The sequence below is a fragment of the Limulus polyphemus genome, unplaced genomic scaffold (assembly GCF_000517525.1).
Source record: "Limulus polyphemus unplaced genomic scaffold, Limulus_polyphemus-2.1.2 Scaffold5468, whole genome shotgun sequence".
NCBI classification, from domain to species: domain Eukaryota; kingdom Metazoa; phylum Arthropoda; class Merostomata; order Xiphosura; family Limulidae; genus Limulus; species Limulus polyphemus.
The window spans coordinates 45,865-57,332 of NW_013671078.1; the positions used below are offsets into that span (position 1 = coordinate 45,865).

General features: G+C 32.3%; 1 protein-coding gene across 4 annotated transcripts in view; it reads right to left on the reverse strand.

The window, feature by feature from the left end:
* LOC106472615 (ARF GTPase-activating protein GIT2-like) overlaps positions 1-11,468 on the reverse strand; it is a 42,711-nt gene that overhangs the window by 29,365 nt on the left and 1,878 nt on the right. For all 4 annotated transcript variants that reach the window (XM_022401166.1, XM_013933267.2, XM_022401164.1 and 1 more), the window contains exons 2-4: positions 6,700-6,830; positions 1,328-1,422; positions 487-532 (exon numbers count right to left, since the gene is read on the reverse strand). In XM_022401166.1, coding sequence (XP_022256874.1) covers positions 487-532; positions 1,328-1,422; positions 6,700-6,743 — 185 coding nt within the window. In that variant the 5' untranslated portion in view covers positions 6,744-6,830. The remainder of the gene's footprint in view (positions 1-486; positions 533-1,327; positions 1,423-6,699; positions 6,831-11,468) is intronic.

The window sequence follows — 11,468 nt, forward strand, 5'->3', positions numbered from 1 at the left end:
TCATTACCCATTTAAGCCGTCTCCAGCCATTATTAGTCTCAAAGTGGGTTCCTCGTCATCGAATTTAACACATTCTAGTGTCCAGACTGACCAGATAGAGTATAATAGCAATATTACATGGTGGACCTAGCTATAATGTCATAAACAGATAAAGCAGTACAGAGTATAATGACAAAAGAAATGATGCCAAACAATTTGATGCTACACATATATGAAAAAAGGAAAATGTATTAGTTTTGGTACACACTAATCCAAATAAAAAAATCTGTAAATAAGAATAAGTAACAAGAAGTGAGACTACATTTAAATAAAAATGTCTTTGTCCAATGTCTGTTATCAATGAAAGACAAGTGAAATATTTTTTATATTTTAATTACAAATTGTCACAGTTTACTTTTTTTTTTAATTTGTACTTTCCTTTCTGTACATAAATATTATATATTTGATTTTATGATGTGATATACCTTTCAATACAAATCAACTCACCTGTCAGACATTTCTGGAATAATAAAATCTTGTCCAGATTGGTGGTCTGAAAGCAAAACTCAGATGTATGAATAATGGACAAATTTTGATGGATGATGTATAAAGTGGTTTCATATTAATTCTAAAGGTTTTGTGGATATTATCTATATCTACTTTAACACCATAGCATTTTTTTATTAATCTTCAGTCCAAAGAAGTAGGTAGTTGTAGTTACTAGAACTTTGGAATGAATGAATGAAATGAGCAAGTTAATTTTTAGTTTATGTATTAAATAGTGTTTTAATGCTTTATTCAAGTGTTTTAAGAAAAGTCTCAGTAAAACTTAATGGTTATTTAACTAAACATTAACTTAAAACTAGAAAGAATGAAAACCAATGTTTGTGAAATTTTCACTTTCTCAACCAAGCAGTCAATGTTTAGCATTTAAAGATGAGTTCCTAAACGATGATTTAGGTCAGTGTTTCTCAAACTTTAGCTTATCACAACCTGTGCCCTCCCCCCAATATTTTTATAACACCAAACACTAAAATATTAAAATAACAAACCTAAGTTAATTCAACTATCAATGGGGTTTAGGTGGGATTCTGTTTACTGTGAAAATGGAAAATTACAAATATTTCACACACTCTGATCCCCTTGAAGGTTCTAAACAACAGTTTGGGAAACAATGACTTAAAGTCTTGCATTATATTAGTGATGTGTCATAGTTATTACATAAAGAACAAAAAGCCCCAGAATGGCTGTGCATGAGATAGTGCACAAGCCTTTCCTATGTGTAAAAACATGATAACTAACCTTAAATACATATATATATAAAATCAGCACTTTTGGTCCGACTTACCTGGTTTTCTACCACAGAGATAATAAGCTAGTCTATCAGTCACTTCATACTGACACTCTATTAGTCTGTCCACCAAATCTGTATGTCCAGCATCTCTGTTGGATTTCAAATCATCGTAACCATACACCATACATAGATTAAAATACAATAACATTCATAATATTTAAACATCATAAAAAAAAAAACATTTATATCTAAAATTCTGAATAAAATAAAATGTAAAATACCACATTTGAAGAACACTTCATTTGGATGAATAAAGCACTAGCAGGTACCTGTCCTGAAGGAAAAATATAAGGTAAAATGTATACTGAAAAGGTGATGCTAATGAAAAATATATGCTTTGAATTGTGAACAAGTGTAGTGAATTCAGGTCTTCTTCTGTGTCTATTATAAAACATCAGACACAAATTTCATGTTCTATTTACTTACAACTATTGTTTGACTGAAAAACAATACATAAACATAAAAATATATATAATTTTTTAAACCTTAAAATTTATTCTATCTCATTCAATAATTATTACATGACAATAAAACACTATTCTGAAACACTTAGTAATGCACTAGTTTCCAAACTTTGTTCACTGACAACACCCTAAACCACTTACTTTGATTTGTATAACACCCCTACTGCCAAATACTATACTTCTTTTTGTAGAGATTTTTTATGTTCTTAATTATTCTTTGTTTAGTGAAACTCTCATGTCACCCTAGTGACTTGCCTTGACACAGTTTGGAAACCACTGCAGTAAAGCTTAAGAATATCAGATAATTCATCTCTTTACATAGAATATACAGATTCAAAATTTGTTAAAACTGTTGATAAAAATTTACTACTCTCCAATAACCTAACTTGTCCAAGGTGGATTCAGTATTACATTATTTAGCTTTTAATAGTGTTACCAGTCATCACTATTCATACAGTTATATGCTTCAAGTGCTCAACTAAAATAACACAGTACTGCAAATGTAAACATCATAAAAGTTGTTTTGATATTAATAACACACTTTCCACAATTCAGATGCGTAGATTTCAAAAATAATATATATCTTTTTTTTATCACATAAGGATTTTTTTCAAATCAGGAAAAAAAACTCTTACTTAAATCAAATTATTATTTCATTTACAACAATGAACATTTTTTATTATTACGCTTGTTAACAAAAATACAAACAAAGGGAAGAATAGTGATGTCAAATGAATAAGTATTCTCATTCATCCTGTTTTTTTTGTGAAATTTACAACTTTTATTCTCAAAATTACGTGTTGTGGTCTTTATTTTATGCACTGTTTTATGAAAAATCTGTACATGATGGAGAAAAATAAATATCATTTTCAGATTTAGCATATAGGAATTACTATAGAACATGTAATACTTTCAAGACAATAAAACCATCACAGGCCTGTATAATCTACATAATTATTACATCTGTTTTCTTTTAAGTACAAAAGTAGAAACATTTTATTATCTGACTTGTAAAACAGCAAAATATTTTAATCTAAAATATATTTTACTGAAAATAGTTGTTTAAAGCATGCAATGGAGAACATAAGATATCTGGTGGACAGACAAGTTCTAAGTATTTTGATTGTCTGTATCAGCATCTGATATACATCTGAGCAGCTTTTTTGTTATAAAGAAATAAAAAAGTTTTTTAGTCTGGTTGAAAAGTCTTCTTGGTGTTGTTGAAAATGGTACTATCTATGAACATTTGTTCTGGATTAAATGTAGAACATGGTGAAATATAAAACTGTACAAATATAAAAAGAGCTTAAATAAATTATATGACATTTTAGAAACAAACTCATATTTCAAGAAACATCATTTGTAATAAAGAATTTTGGGACTAACAATAATTGTTAATCAGCAATATCTTGAAATTGACCAGAAATAACCAGTAACATAGTTTTAATGAATAAATTTTGCATGGTGCCAATAAATACTACTGTAGTAGTTTTTTGTTTTCATAAAGCCTCTAGACTTAAATTGAAATCAGTTTCTGGAAAATTGTGTCAATCATCTTAACTCTTCCATTATGGGCTGGGTGGAATCCACCCAGCCCGTAACCAGGAAAGTATCTATGAGAATAATTGTACTATAATTATTGAAAATGTAAGCAAGTCTTTACAAAATTTTGCAGATTATTAGTAAACATTACAAGGATTTCATACACAAAATATTTGGTTTTTGAATTATGTTTTAACATTTTTTTATTAAAGAATTGCTCATGAATATTTTCTTTCAGAATGTTGTCTATCCAATGTACTTTTCTTTATCTGAAACTATTCAAATTTCACTTGCGTAATCTCTATATCCTTCTAGATAATCATCAAATGTTTTTTTAAATAAGATTTTATATTTAATCTGTTATTTTGTTAATATTAGCTCTATATGGTGTTGATCAATTTGACCGACCTCGTAACCATCATAAAAATTAGGAAATAAATCTAAATCACTTTTTGTTCTAGAATAACTGAAAATTGTAATAGAAACCACAAATTTTTATTCTAAATAGCTTAAATCTCTTAACAGTATAAATCTATTCATATTTATTCATTTTTGTTTTATTGACCTTTGAACCCTGTCTGACTAAAAATACCCAGATAGAAGTTGAAAATTACACAGCACATGTGCATCAACATGACCCTATCGAACATTGTAATGTGGAAGCTTCTGGCACGTATACCCCATGAAAGTTTTTTATTATTTTTATTTAATTATCTTAATTAACAACTTTCTATTTTATGATTTTAGTTACTTTTACGATAATAAACATTTAAAACAAATGAAAAATAAAAAACACAGTAATTAAATATCAAACATTTTTATTTTCAGTAAAGCCTTATATTTTATTTGTTATTTTTTGTACTGTAACATTATACTTATTTCTCCAGGTTGTAGGTAAGTAAACAAATTATAACAAAAATAAAGGTTGCAAAATAAAATGTATAGTATTGTTAATAGTGTTTACAAAATTTCAAAGTACTTATGGTCAGAGTTTATGCTTTCACATTTTCTGTAGTTATTTTATGAGTTAGAAATTACAAGAAACAAAATGAATAGTACTCTGTTCTTTTCAGTAGGGACAGTAAAGTTCCAAGTAAATTTCCTAACAGTTTCTTCTAATCTTTTTCCTATTGTTATTCTATTGTTAGCGGCTGAAGTAGAAACCTGCCGAATATAAAGCAATAAATCACCATTCCTATTTAGGTGTTACCATACTTTGAGTACTTTGACACGATCAATATCAAATTAGTACATGTGGTGCAATTCCCAGAATTTTCCCTACTTTGATAACACAGTGGGATAGAATATATCAACTTATTGACAGTATAATGGTTACAATGACAATTGTCTAAAGTCTTATAAAATGCTTATTACTTTGTTGAAAGTCTGAGATGACCCAATAAATCAAAAAGCAGAAATATCCTACAGAAACTATTCAAATCACTGCTCTGAGAACACAGTAGGATAGAATTTGCCGGCTTCTTCATAACACATCGGTTGCAACAAGAATTATCTGAAGAACTTTATAAAAGTGAGATAAAATATTTATGATATGGCTCTTTACAAAGTATAAAGTTGTATCCTATCCAATAAACTTGCTAGTTATCTAGCTTGGTGGTCGGGATTTAGTGTTGGTATAGGTGTAAATATGTGTAAATGCTTACAGATATCCTGTTTCCTATATTACCATGCTTGCACAGTAACCAATAAATGTGTAGTTTCCAGTAATATAAATATGGCTCATTTTGGTTGGGCTAATATTCTTGGCTTAGCCTTCTTGATTATAACTTGAGAAACAAATTATTCACCAGCAAATTGCAAGTTCAACCAGGTGTTTATGTAAAGATGTTCCTTTTCATGTGTTAAGATCAGTTGATCAGCGATAAATTTATTTCTTACGTTTTCACAAATTACATAAATAAACTTTTCCTGAATTGCCAAGTCTTTAGTTTTGTATAATTTGTTTTTATTCTACCTCAATGTAAACGAGTAGAAAAATAACACAAGGTCTTACTTTGTAAAATACAGTAACATACATTACATATGTATATATGTATAACTAATGTGTTCAAATAAATATTTAAATGTCAGTTATATTTCTTCAAGCATAAAACAGTAAATAAAGAATATTTGGAAAACAATAATCTCTACTGTTTACGATGCTATGAAGTCTTTGTTTGCACTCGTGAGCCATACTTGCTAAGCCTCGTCCAAATTCACATGGAGATAGAAAAATAATAACTTTTGTAGACTTTATATAAGCATTTTGGAATACAAAAAAATTATAACTTACTATACCAATACCACAAAAATCCACTGTAATTTATCAGGCTTCCTAACTAAATTGTATTTGGGTCTAAAAAATATAATTTCTGTTCACAAAATAGCCTTGATAGCAATATTTCAAACTATACAATGATATAAGAGCATTTCTCTCATAAATAACTTAGGGAGACTGACAGAATTATGTGGAATAAATATATATCTTTCAATTGATTATGAAGTTGTTATATAAAAGTAGGCATATATAAATAATTCTCAAATGATGAAGTGGTGGGTGGAGCCAATATGGTGGGTTCACTAAATATTATCATATCTCAGCAAACAGAAAAGGTAGGAGGTTCTTATTTTATATTCTAGCTTGCCAATATTGTACATTTGAGTTTCTAATTCATACGAAACTACAGACTTTGTATTGTGGGGGTCATAAAATATAATCTGACCAAACCCAGAAGATCACATACCACGTGACACCCAAAACTCTATATTTAGCCTTCTTTTTAAATATTTACTTTCAAATTAATAAACTAACTAATGTATAATACTAAAATTTGAATTATAATCTACAATTTGATACCAAACTTATTGACTTATGTTTATAAAAAAAATAGCTTAATAAAATATTGAAGGTAAATCTACAAACACGATGGCATTTCCTCTGACCCCTACCCACCTCGATAAGATTAAACAAATTTTTATTGTAGGAGACAATGAAAACCACTAAAATGTTTTTGTTTATTGCATGGTTTATTGATCAAAAAATATATGTACTATAAAAATGTGAAACTTGCAAAACTTTTCATTTACATAAATGAATAAAAAGTTGTAAATACATGTGAAGTGAAAACACAAGTATGGATATATGGTCAACCAGACTAATCCTTTAGACCATACCCAGCACACAGATGGTTAAAAAATCATTCAACACTAAATGTAGGAAACATTTTGTATTTGTTTAAGCTTTATTGCAAGCCTTTTTATAGTTGTTGTTTTTTAACTCCCCACATACACATACAAGAGTAGCATTGTCCTTAAAAGTAGAAATAATATATATTTATACTAGTGGTTACAATATATTACCTGGCATAATCTATAGGAGTTTTTCCATCTTTGTACTGAGCCATAGGATCAGCACCATAAATAAACAACAGCTCCACCTGAGAAGACTGACCAGTTTTTGCAGCTAGATGTAAGGGAGTATTTCCTCTTTCCTAAAAAAAGCCCATTAATATAAAATAACTTTAACAATGTATGTTACTTTTAACACTATAAGCAATGATGTTTAGCTTTTTATTTAGAAAAACATTTGTTTTGCAGTTACTGTAAGTTACATAAATTTAGTCAATTTTCTTTAAAAAAAAACACAACAAGTTCTATAGTTAGGAGACAGTGATAACAATTATTTCAAATGACAAAGTGCATTGTTTCCATGGAAAGTGACAATGATAATTATTTTATTCAAAAGTCAAGTAAATGAATAATTTGCTGGAAGAAATTATTAGTAATATAAGGAAAGGAATTTAAATTTAAAAAATTATATGAATAAGCAATTAAGTTTCTTATTACACAACATCTTACATAGCTTAAGCATTTGTCATGATTTTACATTGATTATTAAGGTTTGCCCTATTTATGAGTCAACAAATACACAAATTCTGAATTTTCTGTTAGTTCTTTTAGTTAATTCTAACTGGGAAGTTCCAATTATTATCATATAAGATCTAATATTACTATTCTTGTGGTGTTTTTAGATACTTCGATCTTTCTTGACTATTATTCATTTTCACTGGCTAAAAGAAAGGCCTTGAAAAAATCTTTCTGCTACAGACTGAGAATAGCTACTAGCTTTGTTTAGCTTCTTATAAAAAGCTTGACACAAAAGGTTGTCAAGATCAATTTCCACATTTTCCTGCATCCTACAGTTAAAAGATATTTGATTACTGTTTGATTACTAACAAAGCCATTTCACTTACAGTAAACCCAGTATTCCCATATTATATATTTTTTAACACCTGATGCACTAGTCAACCAGAACAAAATTGCAGGTTTTGGGGGGAGAAAATAGTCCCTACCCATACCGGAATTTGTTTTCACCAAAAAATGACTACAGTCCAGAAAAGGGAATGATCTTAAAACCCTAAATCTGCATAGTTTTCTGTGATACACCATTTCATGCTCATAATATCAGGTAGTTATTAGGTGGACTCCAGAAGGGGTGGGCATCCCTCTCATGACAATCAGTTATTGTATATATTAAGGACTGTTGTATGATTTGTGCTCCATTCAATATCTCATTATAACTGGGTTATAAGAAAAATAAAATACGATAATTGTAAAGCGTTTAGGGACTTATCTACCCTTCCTCTTTATCTGCTACAGTATCATGGAGTAATAACTGTTCTAGTTCTGTATCTTTATCTGTGAGACATTAAAAAACAGCTGCAACAAGTGAAAATGCATTGTACCATGGTTCTTATTAGCTACAAAAGTAAGAGAACATCAGCTGCATCTTCTTCAACTTCTTTTTCTTCATCCACTTTATTCTTGTGCCAGATGAGCAGACATTAACAACCAAAGAGGGTGAAATGAAACAAGTAGGAGAGGCACATAGCAAGAATAGCAGGAGAAAGTTAACATACATACAAGGAGAAATGAGACAGACAGCCGTGACTGTTACATAAAAACAATGCAATCACACAAACACGGGGAGAGAAAGACAGACAGACACAAAGGGAGAAAGAGACAGACAGAAGCCCAGAGAGAGGGAGAAGAGAAAGAGAGACAAAAACTGAGACAGATAAAGAGAAACAATTACAGAGAGACAAAGACAGGGAGAACAACAGGGAGACACAAGTACAATCACAACAGATATCACAGAAGCAAAACTAGGGCAGCTTTCGTCACCTAATGAATGATGTAGACAAAGCTTTATTATACCATAACAGTCCCCTCACGATCAACATTATCATCCACAGTGTTCTAATTAGCAGCATGCTTGAGCTGCGTAATTTTGAATTTGATTTGCTGATCAGATGGAAAATTCTCACGTCCAAAATCATTTCTAAACTTATCCTTGAAAATCTCAAATGCTGCACCTATTTTTATTGTTGGTGTGGACTGCACAAGCTCCACCAAGACAGACAGCTGAGATGTGGTGAATATGCGAATCCTAGAAGAACTCGCAACTGTCTTAGATAGTTTCCTCAAACGAGTTATCTCTGCTCTGATTTCACTCTCAGCTGGAAGATTACATCTCCCTGAATACTTCTTGGGCCTCTCTTGAAGGAAGAATCTGTCTCATCAAGCTTCAATAGCTCTTTGATATCCTCTCGGAATTTGTGAATGGTTTTCTTTTCCTGCCATACATTTACTCTGTGCTTGGTCAAGTTCTCCACCCACATGAGAACAAGAAAGCAAGCTTGTAGGTATTTGGGACAGAGCTGTACATGTTTTCATCACCCTTCCTGATCTTAACAATGCCCAGTTCCCCAGACTGCTACAAAAACATGACTTTCTTGATAGCATAGAATCAGACGACACGACTAAACTTCATTCTTATTATTGGGATCAAACACATTACACTGTGCTTTCTACCTATGCCAGCTGTGCTCACACTAGTCAATAGTCCAAACCTAGGATCTGTCACAACCACTTTCATTATCTGTTGCTTCTTGATCTGCTATGTCATTGTCACTACTCAACGATCATCTTCACCCTTATCGATTTGTTTCTCCAGATCTTCTCCCTGTTCCTTTCCTTTTGGTGTTCCAGACTTCAGGATGCATTGATCAGTTTCCAGACTGATGTCCACATGAATCTCAGGTCCAATGCTTGAGTAAGCAAAGGCATGGATGGAGAAACCTGGTATATCAGAAAGAATTAGTCTTCGATCAGCAGGATCAGAAAACCTGTCAACTGGGCCTTCGTACACAAACTTGTTATGCTGGCCTTGCACCACGGCTATGCCTTCAGTAAACTGCTACAGCTGCTCACGGTCATGCTCAATAAGTTCAGCAACACAGATGGGCATTCCAACATGAGACAAAAATGCAGTAACAGCTTGTGCAGATGTGATGTAATTATTCCCTTCAATCAGTCATGACTTGATGCCCTGCATCACCTTGGCAAAGTGTGCATTTAACACTAACTTTCCATCTCGTGTCTCTGTGTGAATGAATCTGTCAATCTGGATCTTGTGTGCATAGCTCAAAGCTGGAAGGAGGAGCAGCACCAGTACATTTTGATAGCAGCTTGCAATGTCACTCTGCAAAGTGATTCGCCTAGTACCTTGAAAAGATCATGTTTCAGACAAAGCATAATTGCCTCCATCTTGTTTATTATCCTCACTGGAGATGTGATTGAAGTACATCTTCTGTGACATTGCAACAGGTAAGACTGCCCCCTTGCTGTTCTTCAGCAAGGATTATCTTGTAATACTCTACCATTGTACCATGCCAGTTCATTCCACTTTTACCATAATGATCAATCATTTTTTACCTTGAAGTACATGGAATCAAACTTCATCCTTAAATCTATTACTACTAAGGCTTTGTCACATATGCCCATGGCTTTGCAGTGATTGTTGATTTCTGATTTCACCTTTTCAATCTTAAGCTGCTGATTTTGGATGCACATTCGATGTCCCAGGAAGATATTAGCTATATGTGCAATATCACTGATAATGGAGAGAAGATTAGATGAATTATCTTTTTTATTCAAATTCCTTCTTCAACTCATCAAAGAAATGAAATAGTAACAGACAGCCTTTGCAACTGAACTCCTTATTGGCATCTCACTGGTTTTGCTGCTCCTAGCCGGCAGACATCATCTCTGCAAGCAATATGGTTCTCATATCCATACCTCAGAAATGAGTGAGCGGGCTCTGCCTGTTGCAAGAATCACATTGCATTGGAATTTCTGCCTCAATCATTCACCTAATAACCTCAAAGGTATCATTGACAAAGAAACCTGGGCTTGCAGAGTTTCATTTCTCCATGAGTTACAGTGGCCATCATATGGAAAAAATGTTTGCCTTAACAGCTTATCTGCTTCTGGTATTGACTCTATGTATGAGTTGCATATCGCAGTTCATAGCCACTTTAGTATTATGCTGGGGAAATGTTGGTTTTTGCCTTCAAGGGCAACCTTTTTTGATGCCCCAAAACAAGTAGGACACATTATCTGGTGAAAGAATAAAAGAAACTGCATTGTCAACTGCATCTTTATGAAAATACTGTCTACTTCAAAAGCTGCTCCCCCTGTAACTGTGTCTTGAAATCTCTACATCAACATTCATCAATAAAACTTTGGTGCTACTCTTATTCAGACGTTGCACTTCCCATCGAGTAATGCTAGAGCAAGTCAGTGCACGTACTTCTCTCTCCTCAGAGGAATTCTTCTTGGCATGATTTTAGCATGAAATGGCATTCGCTGTTATATCTCTCTTGCCACCACAAGATAAGGGATGGTTGAAAGGCCGAAACTTCGCTGTCTCAGAAGAGATCTGCTGGCAGAAATGTTCAATTAAAGCATCTGAAGCTGGCACATGTAACATGCCTGCTATCTGTTGCGAAATGTCTTTCAGGAGTCTGATGACTGTCTTCATGTCTGACTTTTCTTCTTCTTTCCAGCTGTCAACACTCAAGTAAACTTCCCATGAAGGAAGTTTCTTCTGTGCATAATCTCTTAGCTGCTCCAAATCAAGCACATCCACAAGCTCCCTGACAGAGATACATTTTTCGATGACGAGGAACCCACTTTGAGACTAATAATGGCTGGAGACGGCTTGAATGGGTAATGAAGAAAAACTTTAATATAAGTTTAACATAACAGCATGTTTGATGATGACA